The sequence below is a fragment of the Lepisma saccharinum genome, chromosome 4 (assembly GCF_977018435.1).
Source record: "Lepisma saccharinum chromosome 4, izLepSacc3.1, whole genome shotgun sequence".
NCBI classification, from domain to species: Eukaryota; Metazoa; Arthropoda; class Insecta; order Zygentoma; family Lepismatidae; genus Lepisma; species Lepisma saccharinum.
Window position 1 is genome coordinate 11,971,088 of NC_139232.1, and position 26,419 is coordinate 11,997,506.

Sequence of the window (26,419 nt, forward strand, 5' to 3'; positions counted from 1 at the left end):
AGCGTCGCTTTCCAGCCACTTTTGGATTAATCGCGACGATGAGGATGGTATGATGAAATTGATGAAGGGGACACTAACAATGAACAACCATGTTCATGCCAGCATTCGATCCCTGGAACCCTAGCGTTGTGGTGCGTTGTGCTAACCACTCCGGCAAGGGGATGGGCAAATGCCCAAAGCAATGCAGTAGAGGCACTGAAAAAACTGAATTGAAAGGGAGCAATAAAAGGAGAGAGAGAGAGAGGAAGGTAGAGAAAATAGGAGATAGAAAGAGGTGGAATAGAAATTTTTTCTTTCTCTCTCTCTATCTCCCTGTATATTGCAGTATGCCCCATCCTCACTTAGCAAAAAAAGAAAGAAAGAAACAATTCTTTCTGTCTCGGAAAGGGAACGAGAGACAAAGTAAGTACAAAATTAATTACGGAAATAATAGAAAGAACTAGCCAAAACGGTAAAATACAAAGGAAATAGCAAAACACTTGAACAATGAAATGGATGCACACAGATAGGAGAATAGATAAATACGAAAGAGGAAAGACAGAAAGATGAAGTAGTAGGCAGAAAAACGTCAAATGAAAAGGTTAAGTAGTAAAGGGTGTGGGAAGAAGAAAGGTATTGAAAGAGAGAAAATGTGAAATTACTGAACATATGTGGTGAGTATTGCAATTCCCTAAATGAGCAAACTTCTGATGTACTAGAAGAAAAGAACGGAGAAATGTAAGGGAAGTAAATTTTAAAATGTACTAAAAGAAATAAATGTAGCTCTACGTCAACGAAGTAAAACAGAAGAATAGAGATTTATAAAGTGGAGAAACAGAAGAAATCAGAAAATTAAGGAAACTCATAATTAATTTTCATTCTTCAAACTTCAAAAGTAATTTTGCATGGGAATTACTCAATAGGGTAGTTTTTGCGTTCTGCAACTTTCGGATATATTTTTTAGAAGATATAAAAAACATCTGTTGTCCAATTACTGCAAGAACAATGTCAATATCAACAAAAGCACGTGATTTCTGAGAATTAGTTCTTTGACCCATGAATATTTTATTGACCATAGCCCCACAGCTCAAATATAAGCCTACAACTTCGTATATTTTTGGAAATCCACGTTTATTTGTGTACAAACGACTTCGTTCCTGTAGCGGACTGTGAATGGAATTTTCTTGCTGACATGATAAAATGTAATTTCAAGGTCGCACAGAGTATATTCACATATACGTGACTTTTTATCATTTGTGTAAAAGTTCATTTCAAGAGCTACAATCTACAACAATAAAAACATGGAAGTGTAATAGTTTACGTGCTATGATGATAAAATAAAGATAAACTTTGCAAATGGCAGAAAATCAGGAAGTAGATTTGTGGGTGATTTTGTATTTTTGAATTTTCCCGATCGGATTCATTCAAGTTACGTATATTAATGAAACTACTATTTAACATTACAATACATTGTAACAATACTCCCTCCCCCATTTTCCCCTTGTGTGTAAATGGCTTAGGATTTGCTGTTATGCAACACGCGTAGCACGAAGAAAGTTCAAGTTCTTCAGTTTTACGCTCACACCGCATGATGTCGCTAGCGTCGGCAGTTGTTGCAACGGCATATCGCTAACCGAGAGTTGACAGTTCTTCGCGTGCTTGGGTGAAAGCAAAACGCGCAGGTTTTCGCGATGGAAAGAATTCGATACGAGCTCGAAAAGGCAACGTGTGTTGTGGTTAGTTTGTTTTTGTAACTTGTGGATCTGTTGTGACTAGATCAAGTGCGAAAAACCAACCAATTGGGTAGTGTTTCTAGGTTGTGTGTTTTCCTGAATGTAGACCACAGGAGTGATGTAAGGTGTTGTTTTTTTACCTCGTCGGAAGTCGAGCGAAAGAAAATGTTCGATAGTTGTCAACCTGTGGGACCCCGATGCTCCGATGTTGCGGAGAAGTTGGCACAGATTTTCGGCTGGAGACACACGTACCGTGTTGAGAAATTGCAAAGGTCACTAGCAGAATCCGTGGCTAGGAATTATCAGGATCAAAGGAAACTTCCCACCCTGAAATATCCGCAGAAAGACACACAGGTGAGTGTGAATTGTTTCATGATAGACGTTAAGATGATGACATGACAGGACCGCAGATAGCCAGGGGCATGTGTGTTGCAGAAGAACAGGTCGTTGACTTTGTGAACTCTTTCTGCTCGATCCACCAGATTAGTGAATTTTCAGCAGAGCTGTTTTTCTGTACTTTATCAAACCTCCGTGGCGAAGTGGTTAGCACTGCGCACTGCGACGCCAGGGGTCTAGGGTTCGAATCCCAACCGGGGCTTTGATATAAGTTCAAATTAATAATGTCAGTTCGACCCTCTCTCCCGACGCCCATAGCCAGGAGAGCCTTTTTTCTTGCCAGAAGATGCAATAAATGTACAATTCGTTATTCACCGATACACGTAAGAGAACAATTAATTAATGGGATCTTATAAGTTGCATTTAAATTAAGGTCTGCCGATAGTTTAGCGGTTAACGCTGTATCAGAAGCGACCCGGGTTCAATTCCCAAGGGAGGGGCACATACTAGTTTGGATCAAGACTTTAAACTGCAGGGTCAGTTCCGAAAGCGCCCGTGCATAAAGTGGTTAAAAAAAATGCTTCAATGAACATCATAGGTATATCGTGGAGGATCAGGGCTCGATCGCCGAGACTCGAATCAGTGAACGTGTTTACAAATATTTAGTTCAAATGTTCACATTTGTAAAATATTTTTGATTGGTTTATGTGGTTAATTTTACTTCGATTTTCTGCCACTTTTGGCTAATCGCAAAGATGAGTATGAGTGATGGTGTGATGAAATTGATGAAAGATCACTCACAAAGAACAACTATGGCCAGGTCGGAATTCGAACCGAGACCTTTGCCTAGTAGTAAAATATTAGTTAATGTATTTTGGGTAGGGTGATAAAATAGGAAACTGGTAATATTTTCATGAGAAAATACTACAAATTTAAAGGAATGTGTGTAACTGAGAGGATGCTTGCAAGTTTTGACATGACTGCATCTGCAAACACGGTGATGTTCTATTGTGAAACCTGTGAGAAATAGTTACATATTTAAAAACAAGCGACATGGAAGCTCGAAAGCTTACGTGCTTACGTCCTCCCTCCTTTTGGATGCCAGTTTCATTTACGGGGTTCATTACTTATAATGTACTTCGATCATTTGTAACTGAAAAATGTGCAACCCCTCCCATTCCCCCCAAGAACGTGGACACAATCCTCTGATCCACGAGAAAGATCAATTCTCGTGAAAAGATACGGAAAATTTCCCCGCCTAAATACCTCCGAAGATTAGCGATTAACTCATCCTCGCCTGTCGAATGTCCGAATCGAGAATGTACTGAGTCTCGCTTCCTATATTGTTGCTCAAATATCTACATATGCTCGAAAATATATGCTTAATTTTATGAGGTATTGATAAATGTTTCTGAAGGGTCTTCCGTCTACCGTGGAACCTATGGCAATGGGAGGTAGCCTATATATTCTTTGACATGACGACTTGCGCCAAACATAGACTAACATTTTGTTAACTTTTCGAGAAGGAACAGGAGGGATGAACGCCCCCGGTCATCCAGTCTTCCACTCTCCCCTCCCCAACAGGCAACAAAAACTTGAGAATTTGTTTGTATTTGCATTTTTATTTATCGCGCTTTTGTGTCATTTTGGATATTAGCGACGATGACGTATGATGATTAGATGAATGGATACTTATAAGGACTCGAACCCATGAACTACAGTGTCGATAGATCTAAAGTCGAGAACTTTGCCAGCGATTGGGCAAGAAATTGGCAATTTATGGTATTTTTACACAAAATATAGATTTTTCGTATGATTTCGTGTTTATGAGAACAGTTAATTTGACTGTCTGTTCTGTCAGAATTATTGTAAAGAATCTTTTGTAATGCATAGTCATATTAACAACATTACATTTCTCCATAGGACAAAAAGGCGAATTTTGCGGTATACGCAAAAGTTTTTCTTTAGAGAGTAAATGAATAACTGATGTCATATCCTCACGGCATAAATTAAACACACACAAATGCACTTAACTTACAATTATATACATATTAACAGTGTCGCCAACTAAATATAGCCCCTTGGGATCGACCCCAAGCACAATTTTTTTTATTTGCTATATTTTACATCGCTTTTGGCTAATTTGCGAAGATGGAGATGAGTGATGGCATGATAAAATTGATGATTAGACACTAAACATCCACGCCCAGGCCCGGGTTCGAACCCCAAGCAATAATTTGTCGTGGTTATAATAAGAATTTTTATTGAATATTTGTTATCGTGATTCGTGGTGGATTGCTTATTGAAATCAATAAATAATATATATTTTTTAAAAAAAGTAAGGATCCCGTGTTGGTGAGCAATAATGTCATGTATACACACCTGAATTTGTTCTCGGGCAGTTTGTTTTTTTATAAAGCATTCTTGCAAAGATATAATTCAACATACAAAGGTATCAATATACGCTGTACAATTCACAACTTATTACTAACTTCGTTGACCCTGTACAAGGATGGGAGGATTTATGAGGTTTCTTGGGGGCGACTTATAACTCAAGTGTTTGAACCCACCCGATGTTTTTTTTTAAAAAGTTGGCACCCCTGCATATTCTTCCTATAACTGATGTACTTAAAATGAACTGTATCTCCTCAAAATCGTTGCTATGCACAGAATACTGCATTTTTTCGCAGGTGTTTATACATAAGAATATATAAAATAGCTTGAAAAACAATCGATGTCAGCAAACTGAGGTAACAAACAACAGTTGCGGAATAATTGCACTGTAATATTATTTCAGCAATGCATGGTTTGATATTTCAAGCGTCTCCTATCCTGCGAAAGCATTCCACACGTTTCTTGTCTTGAGAATCCGTTCCAGCGTCTGCCGATGGTGTCACGTGATGTCGAGAGGGATAGCATTTCTCAGGAATTTTCGTTCACCTCCAGGTCACGCGTGATGTCAACGAAAACGACAACTGACCTCAAGGCGTTGGGGTTTGGGAGAGCTCACTAGGACAGAAATAGTTCAGTGTTGCCACAACCAGAAAGCACGATTTTACTTTTGAGGGTACAAATTTTACCCATCTCATTCAAATTTCCACTGCAATCACGAAATGAAATTGATTGATTTGGTTTACTTTACTATGCTTTTCTGCCACTTTTTGCTAATCGCGAAGATTAGGATGATATGCAATTGATGACCGATGTTGGTTGTGTTTCTGTGTGGAGATGTACGTATAAGGACTTTATACAATGCTATGTGATTTCTATGGTGAAAAACAAGTTTTTAAAACGCGGGGAAAATCAATGTGTTCTTAGTTTTATCTACCGATCGTATTTGGCGCTGCAGTCGAAGTGCAATTCGAAAGATTACAGTTTCCAGTCCAGTCCATGTTCGCTTCAAGTGCAGTCTTGCACCTTTTAAACACAGCAAGTGTGAATGATATCATAGAAGAGACAGGGGGAATAGTGCATGCAATTCGAACATGGCCTCCTCGATGTTGTTTTGTAATCAAGGAGTCCCGGGATAGATCCCAGTGGAGGAACATTGCACAATAGTTGGGACCCCACTTTAAACTGTAGGACTAGTCCCGATCAGATTATGTGAGAATAAAGTCCGTGGCGGAGTGGTTAGCACAGCGCACTGCGACGCCAGGGATCCCGGGTTCGTATCCCAGCCTGACCATAGGTGTTCTTTGTAAGTGTCCCTTCTTCAATTTCATCATATCATCACTCATCCTCATCTTCGCGATTAGCCAAAAGTGGCAGAAAGCGAAATAAAATAAACCAAATCACTTCATCAAAACGCCAAACACGTATTTTCAGACTTTCAGCACGTCACTGCGTCTACTTTTAAAATCACAACTCGATACCTTTCATATCACAGTATCATGAGCAAATCACATACAATAATTGGTTACAGGCAGCAAGTATGCACTTGATGCGCTTCACAGAAACGACAGTGATGTCAGCAAAGCCAGATTTTTTTTTTTGTTCTCTTACTTTGCAGACTGGCAAATGTCTTAATTTATGTGGTGCGAATACTTTTATGTGGCACTGCGACATTTATTTGTTTCCAACTCCCCCTTTCCCCTTGCTTCGACGGCCCCCTTGACCTCTGTGCGTACATCTTTGGTGCAAATAGAGTAACTACTAACGTACCCAACTCAACTCAGTTTACTCTCAACCGACTTCCGTGGCAAAGTGGCAAGCACAGCGCGCTACGACACCAGGGGTCTGGCTTCCAATTCCGATGTGGGCATGGGTGTTATTCGCGAGTGTTCCTTCATCAATTTAATCATCACTCATCTTCGCGAGTAGCCAAAAGTGGCAGAAAAGCGAGGCAAAATAAACCAAATGAATTTACTTTTAGTATGGAATTGGAAAAACAACTTCAACAATTCGAAGGCTGCAGAGGAACATAATGTTTCTCCTCTAATCATAAAGGCGAAAGGCACTTAATTTAACCACTTTAGTTCATGACTCGACCAAGATTTTTAAGTGACCATAGGAAATCACTGAATAAGATGATCATTGGTTGCATTCATGCTTGAGCAGGTGTGCTTTTTCTTCTTAAATTTCAAGAGAAAATGGAGACCGTGTCGCTCATTGCATGACTCTTCCCATATTAACAATCCTCCTCGTCTCATTCAACCAAAAAAGTATAAACGTGACGTTAAGCCGTCCGTACAGGAATCAAATATATTAAAAAGATAATTCTTGACCCAAAATCGACAATTGAAGGTCGTTGAACAACTTTCTTTTTGAAAATCTTGAAAGATCTGAAATTACTCCCATGCACGATCAAAGAAATATTTGACAACAGTTTACCGAAAGATGGCAGAGTGTCCAGCAAGATGAAGAAATTAATAGATTAACCGTAACAAAGATAATAATTTTAGAACATTGATATCAGAAACTCGAAAGAAATATAGTGTATTTTCTTGGTATTATAAGGTAATCTGAGACTCCAGAGAAATTGTATGATTCTAATAACAAAAAAAAATTCTCAAAATATAATTTCCGCAAATATACATATTCCACGTATTTCCACGTATAGTAGTCTAGATACTTGTTTTCTCATTTGTGTAAGCTACAATTTTAGATCAAATGTTTTATGGTTGGTTGTCAAATATAATTTATCATCATTTCTCTAACTGCTTTAGAAATACAGTATTCGTTGTTGTATAATTGCTACTAAATAAATACAGACAATATCTACCGCTCCTTCTTTCTCGCAATTCTCAACCAGATATTTACACTTTCCGCGTCGCTTTTTCTGCAACATAGAATAGAAATAAGTAGCACTCTGTATCTTTTTTTTTTCTTTTTTGGCGATAATAGATTCAAATGATGGGTACTCGGATAAGTCGACAATCTGTCATGTTCCTCAACAGTTCGAGAAGCAACATCACTAACTGTACGCGTGGAATTCCTTGTGTTGTTCGAGGTTAATTTGATCCTGTGATCCTTCAGACAACCCAAATACTAACTTCAATATAGCAAGGAAATTGACATGAAGTAGTCTTGCTTTTATGCTTAGCAGATGTTCTTCGATGAATGAAAAATTAGCTTTATCACATAATCATCAGGTTTTTTGTAACCACGAGTTGCTTTTCTGTATGAAGTCAATGTAAAGTCAGATTTTTGCTTCGGAACATCTGTGCTAATGTAGCTAGCGAGCCACAAGCTTGAGCAACAGGGTTATCCATTTAGTTATGACTCGCACCCAAGCTACATGTCTTAAAAACGAGAGATATGACAAGTTCACTTTTTATATCTTCTTTACACAGCTGATTTGAAATAAAAAAATGCTATACATATAAGAAGAATTTACTTCTTTACCACGATTCTACGTAATACTCCTTGCAAAAGTATGCCAGTCATTCATTAAAAATATCGTTTTTGATAAGATGTGAAACGAGATAAAGTGCAAGGTCAGCATCGCATGAAACAGCCGACTACTATTGTTCACGTAAAGCTGTTTTGCATTCCGACCTCAGCTCCTTTATAGTTGCAGTTACACATAGGGTTGAGGTAACGACCTTGTACAGGATTTTTGAACTATGAAAGAATAAAAGGATTTTTTTTGTCAGGGCATAAGGGGTTTTCTTTTTTCATTCAAATCACCATAAATTGGTTATGCATTCATAATTGTACAGTCACGGACACTTGTGCGTTGTAGCAAACTCATTACAACGCATGACTACTCTGTCGAGAGAAATTAGGGGTGGCAAGTGAGGGGAAGTGGACAAGCAATATTTGTTAGGTCATTGTTATTATTGAGTGGAATGTGATTGTTGACTACTGTCGCTGTGGCCGAGGGCGTTGAGTGGTCGACTCACAGTATTTCTTCATCATCAATGTTCCTAACTTAAGGAAATAGTTTCTAGTTAACCTATAAAGGCTATAAAGTTGGAGGAAGTCACGGAAGGAGAGAAGAAATACAATTATGCTTATCCTGTTCTCAAACATACGTACGCGCTACGAAGACAGAGGTCCCAGATATGTGTGTCGCTGAGGTGGTCCCATCATTCCGCCGACTGCCGTGGCGGAGTGGTTAGCACAGCACGCTACGACGCCAGAGGATCTGGGTTCGAATCCCAACCTTGGTTTGCGTGTTCTTTGCGAGTGCAAAGTTAAAGGTACTCCTGTGCGTGTGCACACATGCCAAGAAGCCATATGGGGAGGTATAGAGCTCCACACATTCTTGATCTCGGCAATAGTTGGGATGATGTGATCGTGGTTCTAAGCCAGATGCTCTACCAACTGTGAGTGGGTATCCCTTCGTTAATCAATACCCATCCTCATCTTCGCTATTATCCAAAAATGGAAGAAAAGTGATGTTAAATAACATAATTCAAGCAAATCGATTCTTTTTTTTCTGCACAAGTCACGTGCTTTTGTTTATACTGACTTCACCCTTGCTTCGGGCGAAGAGTAGTTATTACTGATTGCAAGGTATGAACTTTCAGGGAAATTTATTGCTAACCTTTGTACTGCATTGAAACTTGCGCGTTTGGTTTCGCATTTGCAAGATTTGCAAGGGCACGGGTTCGAGTTGTTCTCCGGCTGCAGTTTCAGTTCATCCTCTTCGTGTCCAATTCATTGTGTAAACTTGACCACCGTTGTCTTTGCCAACACCGTTACTGACCCTCAACAGTAACGGAGATGAATTGGAATTTCCCCGAAGCACCTATCAACCTTTCGTCTCTGCCATATTCCACAACCTATATTGGGTCGCCTGAACAACCGCGAGAGGAATTAATCGCGAAATTGAAATTTTCAGGGTTAATCCGTTTCGCGCTTAAACCTTTCGCTCTTAATCCGTTTCGTTCTTATTTCGGTTTTCAATCTTATTTTCGCGAATAATCGGTTTTCATGTTATTTCTTTCGCACTTATTCTTGTGTTCGATTTTGGTTTCGGAATTAAGCCGTTTCGCTCTAATTCCTTTCGCGCTTAATCCGTTTCGTGTTAAACTTTTCGCCATTATTCATTCGCGTTTATTCCGTTTCGAGCTTGTTCCTTTCGCGTGCAATCCTGTGTTACGTTTCGCGGTTCTGCCCTTTCGCGTTTATTCCGATGTTCAATATTTGTTTCGCGCTTAATCCGTTTTACGGTTTTTCCTGTCGCGCTTTTTCCGTTTCACTGTTATTCCTTTCGCGCTTAATCCTGTGTTCAATTTTGGTTTGGGAATTAAGCAGTTTCGCTCTAATTACGGTTTTCAGTTTTGTTTTCGCGATTATTCCGTTTCCTTGTTATTCCTGTCTAGTGTTGCCCACGGGACGAGACGGGACAGGCTTTTAAAAATTCGAGACGAGACGAGATTAACGATGTGTCATAAGACAAAGCAATATTTTCGAGACGAGACAGCATTTCCACGAGACGAGACAGGCCAAAGTCTCGTCTCGTGGGCAACACTATTCCTTTCGCGCTTATTATTTTGGTTTCGGAATTAAGCCATTTCGCTGTAATTCCTTTCGCGTTTAATCCTGTGTAAGGTTTCGCGCCTATTCCGTTTCGAGCTTAATCTCTTTCGCGGTTATTCCACCACCCCATATATTGCTATCATATCAGCTTATTCTAGGTGCGATTTTCTTAGGTACAGGTCCCTGCCATTCTCTTGTGTTGTTGAGGACACTTCCTCAAGGAGAAGGAAAGAGCTCTGACGTTGTCCATTTCGAAGCAACATTAAAAAAGAAAAGTGAATGCAGGTAGTTCAAAGTGAATTTGTTTTCCTTTTTCTCCCACTCCACGACCTAGGAGTTCATGCTCTTCAGGGAAGGAACGTGGCCGTCCATGCTGTGGGAACGAATGAGTTTTCTTGTTGCTCCCTCTAGCTTCTTCAGCGACCGGTTTTAAATTCCCTTCTCATAAGCCAGCTTGCATTCGCTTTTCCTCACGGCAGCTGAAATTAGCTACTGGCCATTGCAGCGGCCGAATAAAAAAAAAGTTCAACTTGACTTTGCGGTAGTTTGATCGCTTCCGCAGGGGGGGGGGAGGGAGTGTACTTGCCCCCTTGAGATTTCTGGGAGGAGTTAATGTAATTCGAATGGAGAAATTTTAGAGATATTTTATAACAAAAAAGTATTGTTTTCTGTGACTTACAGGCCGTAAGTAACATTAACAGCAACTATTATTATTATTATTTGAAATAGAATTACATTTAAGCTTAGTGTATTTTAAACTTGATTATCTAACTATGAGAAACAGCTTTTTGTCCTACATGAATTAATGTTAAGTATACAATTATGCAAATTGTACATAGATATACAGAACATGGAAATTACAAATGTATGTAATTAAGATTAAACATAAGTAGTAATAGTAATAGTAATGTAATATTAATAATAATAATAAAAACAATAATAGAAATAATAATAATAATTTCTGTGACTGCCCGCCTGAGAAAAAATCCTGCGGGAGCCCTTGCATCTTCCACTGCTATTATACTCTATCTCGTGAATCTCCGGAGCAAGGCCTCGCATAAAGGCAGGTATGGGGAGAAAGCGAGCGGGTGGAGCGAAGCACAGCACGCGCTGCTGCAAAGACTGGTAACTACAGTCGCTTTGCCCCCACCCCGCAATCCCGTTCCCTCGCACGTGTTCACTGGTCCAACCATCTCGCGTCACTACTTGCGCAGAGACTTGTTTTCGTTCGCTCGCTCCAGTGATCCCCGGGACAGAGTATATATTCGCTGTGTTCTTCGAGCTTCACACAAGACTACACCCGAGACAACATAAGGGGCTTGTTTTTGCACAGGAAGATGGGGATGCAAATGGAAAGTCATCATACAGGTCAAACTTAGAAATTATAGCGTGATAACATCGTGTTCAGTAAAAATTGCAACGAAAAAAATGGCCAAGTAAAAATGGCAAGTGGAAAAATGGCGAAAGTAAAAATCACAAACAGAAATTGTAAAGAAGCAAAATATTGATACTGTGTTTAACAAAATCAATATTTATTCACCTTGGGTTTCGTCACCTTTTACTGTATTTAGCTAACAATACTTATTCACCTTTGATATCGTCACTTTGCATGCATTGCAACTTTAGGTTATGCGCTACTCCTCTTAAGAAATCCAGCATTGTTCTTTTGTTAGCACTGTCGGTATAAATTCTCGTATTAGCAGTTGTCCTCTCTTGGCCTGCAGAATGATCGCTTTCACTGCTTCATTTTCTTGCTGGATGCACCTGATTAGCTTCCACAATATAGCCTACAGTCTGTACTGTTGTTTATTGTTTCTACCTTCAGTATATTTTATGCAATGTTCTCTTATACCGTCCAAAATTAGGACACTTGTCTATCTTTACAGCATCATAATCAGGTGGATGATTATGGTTATAGGAACACAGGATTTTGTTTCAATAATTTTGTTTTTAGAATTCCTCGACACTTGAATTTGTTCCTCCACCTTATAACATTCTTCAGATCAGACTGTTGTAGAAAGACGAGCGCCTGTCCAGCTTTCCCAGATTTACAAATTTTCATTTTAAAAAAGTAAACAAGTTCGTTCCTCTCAGTAACATAAATTAGTGCGAGGTGGGTTAGATAAGTGCTGACTTGAAGTCCTACTACACAGCATTCCCTGACATTCGCTACGAGACTCGGCGGTAAGCGGTCCGGCGTCAGCGCTTGCCTTTCCCGGTGAACGGGTCCGCGACAGTCGCACGCTACAGTCTGTTTTTTTCGCTCTTCCTGCCTTCGCTCTCTTTCCCTTTCTGTTCATGTTGCAGACTGACGCCTGTACAATCCTTCCTCGGAAGTTGTGTTGTGTCCGTGTGTTGAAGATTGTGGCTTAATATGGCACCACAAAAGTTTACAGTACAACAAAGGATTTATCTTGTCGAGTGTTACTTCGGAAAGAGGAATTGTGGAGAAGTGCGACGACGTTTTTAACGAAATTTCCTGGTGTTCCCGTTCCACATAGGACCACTATATTAAACCTCCTTAAAAAGTTTAGAGTAACAGGGTCAGTTCTCAATAAAAGTGGAAAGAAAAACCGACGTGTACTTACTGAGGAAGAACTCGATGAGATAGGACAAAGGTTAGAACAGTCTCCTCGGAAATCTATCCGCCGCCTCTCACGAGAAACGGGTGTTTAAAAAACCACATCATTTAGAGCCGCTAAAATTCTTGAATCGAAAAAATAAAGTGTACAAAGACAATCCGCACACCATCCGTGATTTAAAAGAAAGTATTGTACTGTACGAGAAATCGGGAGAATTACAGTAGACGAACTTGCACGTGTAAATGCCAATTTCTTTTGGAGATGCCGGGAATGTGTTGCAGCGGAGGGACTTCATTTTCAACACCTTCTGTAGTCAAGGTTAGTACGCAATATAAAAACTGTCATTGTAATAGCCGACTGTAGCGACTGTCGCGGACCCCATTCACCGGGAAATACAAGCGCTGACGCCGGACCGCCTGCCGCCGAGTCTCGTGGAATGCTCTAGTAACAAACATATGTGATTGGTCAGAAGGTGCGCGCAAGGCGTAAACCTGTTTTCAGTCACGATGAAAACCCATGCTATGCTGCACCCCCCCCCCCCGCGCAATTTCATCAATAACGCATGCTTCAAATTATTTACAAATATTACCTTTTATTAACATGTGATTCTATAGCGGCAGTAACTCCTGCCAAAAGAAATACAAAATTATATTAAATTTTAAGTTCAAACTGTGAAATGCAAGACTCATAATTTATCAATTTTCATGTAAAATCGTAATATATTGCATTTGCCATTTTTATTCTTGCCACGTGTACCGTTGCCATTTTTCCGTTGCTATTTTATCCTTTGCCATTTTTACCTAAATTCGATAACATAGACGATAGGTGCCGTGAAAAATAGCAGATTAAGTGCCTATGCAAATTATCCTACCACTCCACCTTTTCCCCTCTGCCTCCCCCCCCCCACCTTCTGCTTGTTTCGTCTGACCATTTTCCATATATAATTTCAAGAATGCCCATTTCGATATTCATAGGACATTTCCCCCTGCTATTTATACCCGAAACCGGTTTTACTGATCATCACTGTATTTTAATCCGTGGCTTGGAAGTGGTGGCGCTAGTATCGCAAGGAGGTGTAAGGCCTGAACAGCGGGGGTGAGCAAAAGAGGAGGGGAAGGAAGACTAGTTCGCATACTTTCCGAGGTTTCAGGTAGATATCTTTGCAGGTGAAAATGAAAGCACCTGGTACAGTACGTTCTCTTTGGGCCTCCCCCCTCCCGGGTCATTTCGCATGACTCATGAACGAGATTCTTTAGAAACAACTTTTCTCAGAACTCTGGCAAAATTTTAAAGTTTGCCGTCAACTGTTCAGGTAATCATGACCAAAGCTTACACAGTTTTGAAGAGAAGAAGCTCAAATTTTCGTCAGGGGATAAAGATCATTTTGAACGAATACTGGATAAGGCACAATTAGTAGCAGAATTCAAAACGTAGGCTATCTCACCATACTGGTATGTTCGAATAGAAAAAAAAATTGCTAAAGGGTATAGATAGGCTTTTGTTCACGTTTTGGAATTTAAAATGAAAATCGGGAATCACAAAATAATAATAATAGTTATTATTATTTCGGATGACCCATGTTCGTAACAATTAAATTAATCAATCACACTAAGGAATATAATGTGCTTAATGGAATAAGGAAATCATCATCTTATTGAAAGGGACAATTTGAATTACATTTTCTAATAGATTTTCATTGTGTTTCGTAAATAACCTAGAACATAAGTTCCTGAAATATATGTAAACTCTATCCCTTCGAAATAAGCTCCATGTATGCACCAGAAAACTGGAGCATCAACTCGACCAAATGATCGAACATCTGTAACTGAATACACAAAGTCTCTTCCGGAAATGAAATATCGTGTATCTATCTCCGAACAGTCCATTCTGGAAAGCAAAGCCTGTTCCTTATCCTGCCATATACGTGGCAGTTACCTTGTCTCCAAGGCAATATGACGGGGTAATAAATACCTTCCTCGTTTCTTATCAAAGCACTGCATTTGGTGACAATTGAGTCACGAATTGAGAATATTTCTTCAGCACGTACGGGCAGTCGCAGTACTACTAATTCATGCAATAACTCTTATTGTTTAGTCGTAAAGCTTTAACAGGCCCTGTTCAGTTTCATTCCTAGAAGTCTGAAAACACTTCGTTCCACGCAGTTCCGGGCAGATTGTGAAACATCCAAATTGTGAATTATTTGACGCTTTACAAAAGTGTATATGCTTGGTTAGAAATATCGTCCATCATTCTCTCTGTAAGGCTTTTTCCTCCGATGGAATTGTGGGGATGCGGTAGTTTTTAAATATTGAAATGCATGCAAATTCACTGTTGTATTGTGTCCACTTCAGTTCCAAAACATACATACCCAAACACTAGTTTGAGTACACATTTTGGTATAGAATTTCTCAAGTTTTCATTGGGTATGTTTCAGACCAAACATCTAAATTGTGTTTTATGAAAAAGATGTAGTGAACTTTATCTGCTTGTAACTCTCTATTTTCTACATTCAATAACAAGTATTGTCATTCACGTCATCAATTTATAATGATTTTTCGATGCAATTTAGCATACTGTATGTTACAATTTCATTGTCAAAACCATCGTGTGTAATGAAACAGTTTTCAAGTAGCTAAACTTTGATATATTTTAAGAAAGAATACATGAGAACTTGAGCCGGCATTATAACTTTTGCTATCAAGATAATCCTTATCTTACCACTGCGATAAGAATTCATTTTGATATCATCAGGTGTTAAAATAATTGTCGGCTTTGCATTTCCAATGGTACTAAGCGCTTGGTTTTACTGTAAGCCTTACAAAATGCACTGAACATGCATGGGTATAGATTTATCTCTGTAACCTTGAAACTTTAGTGTATGAGAGAACACGTGCATGTGGTTTATCTGTGACGATTTTCTCTGTGCATGTAAGCTGGTAACCTCACGACATATCTTTGTAGAGGAAAGTCACCAAAACCGATATTGTTTTTTATGTAGTAAAAATATACTAAATATGCAAATACATATTCAGTTATTTTCACCAAAATATGAAGTTAAATATGGACCTAAAATTGTACAAATTTACCTTCTTAACAATATAAGACACTACACGAGCTAAATAAAATACAGTACACTTATATTGACAATTGTAAAACAACGCAAAATGTGGTTTTCATTCTCTGTTTCCAAGACGATAAATACATTTTTTTGTAAGTGTTAGAACGTAAATTTCCTTCTGTTGTCTCTTAAGATGGATTTCTATTAACTAAAACAGAGTTTAATATCGCAAGAAGTAATGGGAGTGGATTTCAAATTTGTCAGTTATTCGCAAACAATTCACTCAACTCTGTCGGTCACACGATATGTAGTTATTGCTCATGTATGGAGCATATGTTGTGAAATGTTCTGAAATATGGAGTAATATGTAAATATAATTAAAATATGTAAAATATGAGCCGGGGGAGCTCAGTCGGTAACGCGTCTGACTACCATGCTCAAGGTCCCGGGTTCGATCCCTGGCCGGTTCAAATCCGGGAACTTTTATAACTATGGAAGCGGCCCCGGCGCCCACCCAGCGTCGAATAACATGGGTACCTGGGGGAAACCCTGGGGGATAAAGGCGGTCAAGGGCGTGATGCTGATCACATCACCCCCACTCATGACCGGATCAAGAAAGTGTGGGGCGTTACCCCCACACCCCTATACGCCTTCATGGCGTGGTGCTAAGCACAGGGGAGCACTTTACCTTTTTTACCTTTTTTAAAATATGAGCCAAAACCTAATATATGTACAAATGTGAAAAATAAAAACTGGATCTTTCCGAGTCTACATGCCATGATGCACAAAGATAACACAAAATGTAAATGATTTCAGCTTCATACATAAATAAATATGTATATAGTATAAATCCGTTCCTTACAATAAAAACTATCCGTACACGCAATCCTTCAAAAACGTTTACCTGTGAAAACACAAGTCCACATATGTGCTCGATTTCTACGGAACGTGCATAGGCTTATAAAATATGTAATAATGCTTTTTTTTTTGTTTTGTTTTGTTTCTTCTCTCCATGGTTTGAGACCTCGTTCTGTTCTTAATAAGATGCACCTCGTGCCTCAGAAATAAACACGAACTATGCTTTCATTTAGTCAATTCATGATATGAACTCACGATTAACGGAACCTTCCCTACCAATATGATTCATAAATTTACACCTATTTATTTTCTTTGCCGCTCTGATGCCCAGCGTTCCTTGTATCAACGAAGGATTAACGCCATCTACGTCACACTCTTGGACAACCCTTACGTTGGATAGTTATGTTTATCTAAGGGGGATGATGATAGAAAAATGGAGAGTGGTGATGGCCACGTGGTTTATGTCAGGACCGGTTAGGGTTACTTTTCTTCCACCCCATCTTTCCGAGCACAGGAGATGAATCTTACATCTCATCTCACAACTCCTTACGTCTCCACGCCTTGTCGTCTTGGTGACCCTCTTCTAACACGGGCATGTTTCAAATTCCTATTTAATCAAGGGGTCCCGGGTTCGCACATAGTGGTTCGGATCCCACTTTAAACTGTAGGTCCAGTCCCGGCCTGGACATGGATGTTTGTGAGTGTCCATTCATCAATTTCATGATATCATCACTCATCCCCATCTTCGCTAATTATCCAAAAGTGGCACAAGAAGCGAAGTAAAATAAAGCAAATCAGTCAATCCATTCATCAATTTTATCATCACCACTCATCATTATCTTCGCGATTAGCCAAAAGTGACAGAAAACTTAGTAAACTAAAGCCAAAATTAATGAGAGTTTAAAAACTCATAAATAAATTTACAGTTTTAAATCAAAATGCTAATCTAAAACAAAATTACGATTAAATCCAATTTCAAATATATTTTCAACATATCATCGAAATCGATATAATGTAACCATTTTATTATTATTATATTATAGAGGTTCGTGATTGTATTAGTCAATCTGAAATTCCCAATTAAACTATATATAGTTAAAAGTGGCCTGAAAAAAAACTTTGACCCCAACAAACCAGCTTCGGTAATTGCAGGCATACTTGAGGCGGTATGAAAATGGCAATATCACCTTTACACCTCTGGATGAACATATGGACAATCCTTTGTATTTCTTGCGTCGCTTCTGTATCGTTGAGCTAATCGCGACAAAGAGAATAACGATGAACTGATGACGTTAATGATGGGGCTAGCACAATAATACATTTGTGCTTTTTCCAGTGTTCGAACCGTGGATCTCGTGCTTCGCAGCCGCCACCGACACCGGCGAGTTTAAATTATCAGGGCGTAGCAATACAGTTATTTATGTAACTCTTCTCAGGCGGTCGTACTTCTCAGGATATGGAACTACCGACCGCCGTGGCGGAGGGGTTAGCACAGCGCGCTACAACGTCAGGGATCCCGGGTTCGAATCCTGGCATGGGTGGTGTTGTGAGTGTCCCTTCATGAACTTCAACCATCATTCATTCTCATCTTCGCGATTACCAAAAATGGCAGAAATGTGGAGTAAATCAAATCAATGAATCCATATTGAACTGATTCAAATATTTTGTAACAATATGGTGACGGGGAATCCGAGACCCTTCGTCACCTTGATTACAAGATGATAGTTTCGGGAAAGAACGGGAGTTCCTGCAAACAGAACGTGTTGTATGTGCACATATCCCACGGAAAATACGAGGGTCATTCGGAAAGTAACTTCCGTTTGGATATAAAAGAAAAACCAGGACATTGTGAGCGTTTTTATTATGTACAACTGAAAGAGACAACTCTAAGCTATTTTTCTACATATGCTCCATTTCTGTTGAGACACTTATCATATCGGGAACAAAGTTTACAATACCCATGTCAAAGACATCTGCCGCCTGTGCATTCAGCCATGCAGTAACACTGTCCTTGAGCAAGTGTGTTTTGGGACAGAAAAGGGATACTGTTGGTGGAGTTCCTGGAACGAGGCACAACAATCAATGCCCAAGTGTATTGTGAAACAGGCGACGTGGCATGTTGAGTTCTGGCATTGTTCTCTTGCAAGAATGCTCGCCCGCATACTCCTGCTCGAACCAAGGACCTTCATTGTTGAAGCTCTGTGCCCCTAGCCACTTCTTCATTTGTGGAAAGAGGTAATAATCGCTAGTGCCAAATCTGGGCTGTCAGGAGGGTGGTCAAACAATTCCCACAGAAAATGTTGGTCCTTGGTTCGAGCAGCAGTATGTGCCTCGTTCCAGGAACTCCACCAACAGTATCCCTTTTCTGTCCCAAAACACAGTTGCTCAAGGACAGTGTTACTGCATGGCTGAATGCACAGGCGGCAGATATCTTTGACATGGGTATTGTAAACTTTCTTTCCGATATGGTAAGTGTCTCAACAGAAACGGAGCTTATGTAGAAAAATAGCTTAGAGTTGTCTCTTTCAGTTGTATATAATAAAAACTCTCACACTGCCCTGGTGTTTCTTTTATACCCAAACGGAAGTTACTTTCCGAATGATCCTCGTAATAAAAAAAAATACATAAGATGATTCTGGATCTCATTCAGTGACCCTCCCCTCCTTTTACTCTGCTGAGGCAACGGAAACATATTTCTTGAACAAGAAGAAGCATAAACGGTCCAACATTCTTCTCTTTTCCTTTTTACTTTACTTTCATTCTTCCTGGCCTTCCTTCGCTCACATACACCAGGTAGTCCAGTCCACTCAAGGAAGTGGAAATTTGCAATCCAGTCACGAGGCATGACTTTCGGGGGGGATGGGTCTGCCAGCCCCTCGAGGGCCGCCGTGCACCTCCGAATGGAACTCCAGAGGTCGTTGCCATCCGCCGGGAGTCATTGCAGATGCTCCTTCAAGAACCTGCTTCGTCGAACTCCATTGTGGAGTTTGTACGTGTTTCCTGCTGCTTTTTTCCCTTGCGTTATATCAAATAGATAATCTGGGTTCCGGTACAGCGTCAGGTTGCACGAAGACGAAATTAAATTCCATTCCACTTGTTCTATCCATCAATCTTATTTGACTCGCCAGGAATTTTTTGTACGGACTAAGGATATAAAATTGAGTTATTGAAATTGCAGTAATAACAATTATTGTATCCTGCACACCAGATCAACTAACATATCGTACTGGAGTGCGAAATCATTGGAGGGCAGGAACAGCTAATTTACACACTAACACATTTATTAAGTTACGTACAAAAAGTAAATCAATAAATATTTTAAAATATATATATTATTAAATATGTGTAACGAAATTTATGCACCTATATAGTATGACAAATTTGTAAAGTATCAAATTAATTCCTTTACCAAATGGCTAAAAATATTACCAAATTACAAAATAGTTGAAATTATTTTATGGTTTGTGATATATTATTTAGTTTTCGCTTTCTTTCAATATGAATTAATTAGATTTCGTACATACGTTTGTTTTTGGTTGGTTGAATTAGTATTTTAAGTCCACTTTATGCACAGTAAGGCTAATCGGGACTGGACCTACAGTTTAAAGTGGAATCCGAACCACTATGTTCCTCCACGCGGTATTGAAACCCATGATTACAAGGCGACGACGCTACCACTGCGCCATCGGGGAAGCCATACGTTTATTTTTATTGTGCATATATTGCTATTCATGTAGATCTGTTGAGAGAGAGAGGGCAGCACTCACAAGCATACACAATATCGTAGTTCTTTGTGTGTGTTTTCGGAATTATCCTTAGTAAAGCATATTTTAAGTCACAACTAATAGCTTATCTTTGTTGTTGTAACAAACGCAGCTTGGTAATTTTTGTTGGAGTGGGAATAGGATTTCATACCCTGTATGATACAAGTTTTCTTTCTTTTCTTTTTTTTTTACATATTTTGAGGTTCATAACATATTTTAAAAATAGTCTGTGCATTTATATAGTTGTCTTAAGTGATACAGATTTGAGGCGAACATTAAAAGTATTTCTCGAAAAAGTCGTTAATATTCGTCTGATCCATTTTTGTTTTAAACCAATCAACACTCAGAGCTCCCTGTGTGCCTTGTTCTTCGCTCTCAACTAACCCCTGCTGATTCACCCACAACTTTCACCCACCTTTGAAAATAGGAGGAAACGTTTAGTCCTAAAGTTTGTATTGTATGATGTCTCAATTAATTTCGAACATACTCTCATTAAACCATATGTATTCTTTGTGATTGTGACCGAAATTTAAGTCATAGAATATGCGAGAGGCCAGACACAAAATATTTCTTCGTCTTTGACGGAACGAAAACGTAGTTTTGTTGTTTCTGTGGGGTGCTATCCCCTCGGTTAATTTGCACCCTCCCTTTATCTCTAAAATACGATATAACTACACCGGAACATTGCAACATCGCCGTGAATGTATATGGTAGGGGGTGTGCCACCTTATGGATGTGATGTGATCAGCACCACGCTCCCGCTCGCCCTTTTCCCTCAGGATTGATCCATATACCCATTAGAGCTGGGCGAACCCAAGTCTTGGGGCGAACCCTAGAGCCACTCCACAAAAAATCTCACCCTAATTGGCCTACCCCGAGTCTCCCTTGTGGCCATGGGCGTTCGGAAGGGAGGCAAGGGGGGGGATGAAAGTCAACCAAAAAATATGTATTTCACACATATAATTTCATTTTAGCCACAATAATATGTGTTAATTATTGCATTAACACCATAAATTCAAATTTAAGCAATGCTTTTGTAGGGAACTACACTCTTTTTGGGGAAAATGTGGCTTCTTTGCTCCCCCTCTGGAAAAAATACCTTCCTTGCCCCCTTCCTTGGAAAAATCCTGCGGACGTCCATGCTCGTGGCAGTTAAACGCATTTGCAAAACCTGGAAACTGTTGAATCACCGTAACCTACCAAGTCCACACAATCAAAGGACACTTGCGGAAACGGTTTAATTGCAACGTCAGTTTCGCCGACAAACATAAATAAGAGACAGACTGGTAATAAATCTGAGGCGTAGAAGTCAGTTTTCACGCATCAAGTGATTACATGTTAAGTAAGACATACCCTAGAAGCATAAACAGTAAAGACAGACTGCTAAATGTCTCTTTTATCCATAACAGTGTTGCAATCTCCGGATAAGAGAAAGTGCTGCTTTAACTATGAAATTATGCTAAATGCTGTTGAATTATGTTTGGAGCTATGCTTAGTGTTATTAATGCATAATAGTTTAATGTATTATTATTATTATCGAATTATGATCCATTTAAATTCAATTTATGCATCTACTTGGAGTTTTGAACTTGAGTTAATGGTTTCGTATGTACTAAGTTAAGTAATAATGGTTCAACCAACGAAACGAGTTCAACACTGTACCTGAAGAAGCTTGACAAAATTCGACTGCCTCGAACAGCGTCGCCCCTTATTTTTAACTCTGCCCCCCCCCCCCCAACTTTCTACGTATTTCGTGTCTGAAAATGTAGTCATGAACACTTCTGGTTTGTACCAATCACATTGGGAGTCAGTGGGATTGTTACAACTCAGAAGTGTCCGTGACTGTACCTCACAGAAACTAAATTCGGGAAGATCAAGAAAAGATTTTCCATGGTGGGAAAGCTTGTCTCTGGGTCGGCATACTCTCGTTTGTTTTAAACATGTCCACTGGTGAAGTAGAAATAAGAGCTGGATATAATTTTATTTTCAGTTCCTCGAAATATCTTTCTTAGAATCCAATTTCTCTCACACAATGACGCACCTTTGTAGATGATGCTAGGATTTTGCCAGTATACCGATGGCCAGATGCTAAATGTCAATAAATTAGAAATTACACCATGGTTTAATACCATTATGTTGGGGTTGGCATCGCTGATTCGCAAGTTGATGGTCGTCCACGAAACGTTTATGTCGCTCGTTTGTGTGCTTCCATCCTGCGACTTTGTCTCAAGAGTTTACAGTTATATTAATCACATGCAGCGCACGTTCTTTTATGCATGCATGCAGTTTTCACAAGGTGCATAATTGTGATTATTTGTTCGTCATACTTTACGTGATACGCTTTTGTTGTTGCGAGTCATCAAGGTTGAGTCTTGTGTCTCTTTTAGGGATGAACTGATAAGGAAAATTTTGAAGATACGATATAAAGTCAGTGGACTGTAGCGCCATAAGAAGAAGAAGATATAATTGGATTGATTTGGTGTTTTAAGTCCACTTTATGCACAGTAAGGCTAATCGGGACTGAACCTACAGTTTAAAGAAGAAGATATAAAATTGCAAATATTCCATCAGGGTGCACATCCCTTCCACCACAAGGCCAATGACCCTCCAAAGATCATGCCATAATCCCCAAAAAGTATATAATTACGACAGCATGTGTACTGCTATCCTATTATTGAAAGTAACTTTTTAGCTTTACTGAACACTTTACTTGATCTGCTCCTCCCTTAAATTCTTCCTTTTCTTCATCTAACTGATGCACGTAGTAGCAAAATTAACTTGGAACCAGCTAAATAAATGAATTAATAAGAACATTTATTCTGATTCTCCATCATCGCAAGCCGGACCCTGTGGCCAAGTGGTTAAAACAAGGCGCTGCGACGCCAAGGGTCCGGGTTCGAATCCCGCTCGGGCTTGGTTTTTGTGAATGTCCATTCATCAATTTCATCACTCATCCCCATCTTCGCAAATTAGCCGAGAGGCACAAAACGCGAAGTAAAATAAATTAAATCAATGAATCCATCATCGCACATATTACAGCAGTAGAAATTGCATTAATGTTTATAGCAACAAAACACTATGCAGTACAGTAAAATGTAAAGCAATACGACAATGCAGTGCTTCTAGCCACATTTAAAACCTTGCATCCTGCCCCCCCCCCTTTTGCCTGTCCGGATTAAGCGAAGTCCGGCTTATCGGGGTCCGGATGAAAGAAGTTTTACTGTAATGCTATTGTGAAACTGATCTCCGTTTATCTTGGCATTTTTTGTTGTTATTTTCAGCTCTAGTTTTACTTTTTTTTACCTATTGTTTCTTTCCTGTTTGAATGGTTTATGCTGTATTGGAAATTTCAATAAATATAAATGCTTGAACAATCGCAACGATTAGTATGAGTGGAAATTGATGAAGGGGCACCCACCAAGATCACTCATACCTAGCTCGGATTCAAACCTAGGACCCCGGCAACTGAACCAGCAGCTGATGAATAGATGGCCGCGTCGTTATACAACCGTGGTTCAGTGTCCTCCGATGGAGATTTTCTTTGTTGCTTGTGGGTATATGTCAACCTCACTTCCACGTAGTACACCCTGAACTGCATTTTGCAGACTAACGAGTCTCTGGCGGTTGGACCTACGGCCAGTATATACCTCTGTAGAACTGTTGTTGTCCGGTTTCTGACCTTATGTGTTCTGAGTATACCTTTACGGCCTCAGCTTTTAACCCGGGTAAGAATATTTTAGTCCTCAGACACATTTATTGTAGACATGATAAGGGGCTGTGCGCACCCACAATTTTCAATTCAACCAATGAATCACCCTCACAAGTCTTTGGGGTGAGGGATGCCCTCCAGGTGGTGAAAAACTCTAGTCCTGACAATTGAAAAGTAACCATGTTCGTTCCTGTATACTGAAGTACAGAAGAAAAAAGTTGAACATCCGTTCACCTAAGATCCAATCAAATAAGCACGTGGTCGTTAATTACCTGTAAAATGCTCAATCCATTTAACACCTGACATTTTCTTCGCGTTTTTCGCGATATAATTTTCCGGAATCATAGATCGTGCAAACCAAAAGGAAAAAGGAAGTTTGTGCTTGGCTTACGCCTTGGTATTTAAAATGAGAAGTTGTTGGATTTGTTCGAGAAGAGTTGAGCAAGCTAATTTCTTTAACGCGTTTCAGATATAAATTTAATGAACCACCAACTGGGAGGGGGAAATTGGCTGCACCTGCCGGTCAGATGGCGAAGTGGTGCTCAGCGTTCCCTGAAACCTGGAATGGTGCTGGTTGCACCTTTCTCTACATATGCAGGTCACTAATTCTCTTAACAATGACAGGAATTAATTGATGTTGAGCTCCAAGCGAGGATCTAGATCAGGGGTCGACAATCTATTGATCGCTATTCCATTCTCATAGCCGCTCGCAGGGAAATTCGAATCGCAAAGTTCTGGAGTTGTTACAATTAAAAGGGCATTATTACAGGCGCAATAAAGCGTAGAGCCACATTTTTTCTGTTTGTAAACAAAGCAGAGCTTTTTCAGAAATCTTGTTTGTGTTTGAACGTTCCGATAAAAGGTGTAATGTTCTGAAAATGGCGAGAAAAAAAATCCGTATCTGGAAAACAAACACTCAAAAAATTGTGAATGTAAACTCGCTCCCCTCCTCATTGAGTTTTTGTTATGTTTTGTAACCTGTTAACATATAGGTTAATCTGGACTGGATCTACAGTTTAAAATGGGATTTGAACCACTGTACAGTGTACCTCCACCGGATATCGAGACGGTCCTGCCCCTCTTCACGTGTCCATTGGACGATAACTTATATTTGTTCATTATTTTGACTTTCAATTATACACGGGACTGAATCTGTGCTTATTATTACGAAAATACATTAAAATGAGCGAAAGAAAGCTAAAGTGAACATTGTTGCCAAATTTCTTAGCTAGATTATCCGAATGCTCTGCCAGGTTATTTAAGTTTTCGGGTCGGAGGCTTTTTTATTTCCGGAGGGGACCTGCCCCCCCCCCCCCCGTCACCCCCTGAATTCATCACTGTATATGTCAGTACCAGTTGATTTAACATTAGCATGGGATGCCAGATACACGTGTCCGAGTCTTGCCCGAATCTGATTTTTTCCTTAAATTTTATACACCATGGAAACCTTACCGTTTGATTAGTATTTGTGCAAATACGTGTTTGTAATCGAGAGTCCGTGGACATTGAACTTTGATAAAAAGACAATAAGAAGATCGTGATGATTTTTACCGAATTTTCGTAACGTAAAATAGTGATATGAAGATTCCATGCAACAACAGGAGACCTCACTCAATCAATTTTTTTAAACACAATTATTGCACACAAGTTGTTTTTGCACGTTTTGGGAATGAAAGTGAACGTGGAAATGGCTAGCAAATACGAAGAGAATGGATTCCTTTGATGGAATTTAGCACGCTTTAGACACCACAGAGACTAAATGAAGTGTGCAGTTTCCCGGATGTGGAGCAGGACTTTCCCCTGCCGCGAACGGAACCGTTACATTAAGTTGTGGCCGACCACACCCGTGCCTTTGAACTTTTTTCACTTTCTGGATCAGTGCAAGGGGCAAGGGCGTATCCAGGGGAGGGGTCCTGGGGGTCCGTACCTCCCCAAATTCCTTTATTTTTTGTGGATTCTCAAAATAACATCCACTAATTTTTCTTCTTCTTAAGTTTCACACTGAGTAGTGATACAGTATATTAGCTTTAAGAACTGAAAACGTGAAGATATAATAGTCGCTGTGAAGCTGAAATAAAAAGGGAGCTCCCCCCCCCCCAACTCGAGTGTCGATTATATCCCTGTTAGGAAATACCTGAGCACACTGTTGCAGTAACTCCCGTCCTGAAACGAGTGTTTTCCCTTGTACACAAATTTTCACAAGAGAACAGATGAAAGACCAAGTCTATGATTACGTTTCAATCCCTGTTTATTATTTCAGTGCTTCAGGAGAGAAACAGCATGACTTTATATGTGCGAAAGCATCGGTTTTTTTTTTGTTTTTTTTTTTTTTTTTAAATCCCAATTCTACCTCTGCGTGATTCTAGTTTCATCATGGTTTGATCCATGAAGTTTTCACTTTAAAATAAAAAATAAAAATATGCCGATTTCTATCATTCCCAAAACTTATGGTTATGTGTTTTCGTCTTTAC

General features: G+C 39.5%; 1 protein-coding gene across 9 annotated transcripts in view; it reads left to right on the top strand.

Moving 5' to 3' along the window:
• Window positions 1-26,419, top strand: part of baz (par-3 family cell polarity regulator) — a 459,446-nt gene that overhangs the window by 239,871 nt on the left and 193,156 nt on the right. For 7 of the 9 annotated variants that reach the window (XM_083120309.1, XM_083120318.1, XM_083120317.1 and 4 more), the window contains exon 1: window positions 1,649-2,066. The exons of the other annotated variants lie outside the window; for them this stretch is intronic. In XM_083120309.1, coding sequence (XP_082976435.1) covers window positions 1,878-2,066 — 189 coding nt within the window. In that variant the 5' untranslated portion in view covers window positions 1,649-1,877. Of the gene's footprint in view, window positions 1-1,648; window positions 2,067-26,419 lie in introns of those variants that run through there. 9 annotated transcript variants of the gene reach the window in all.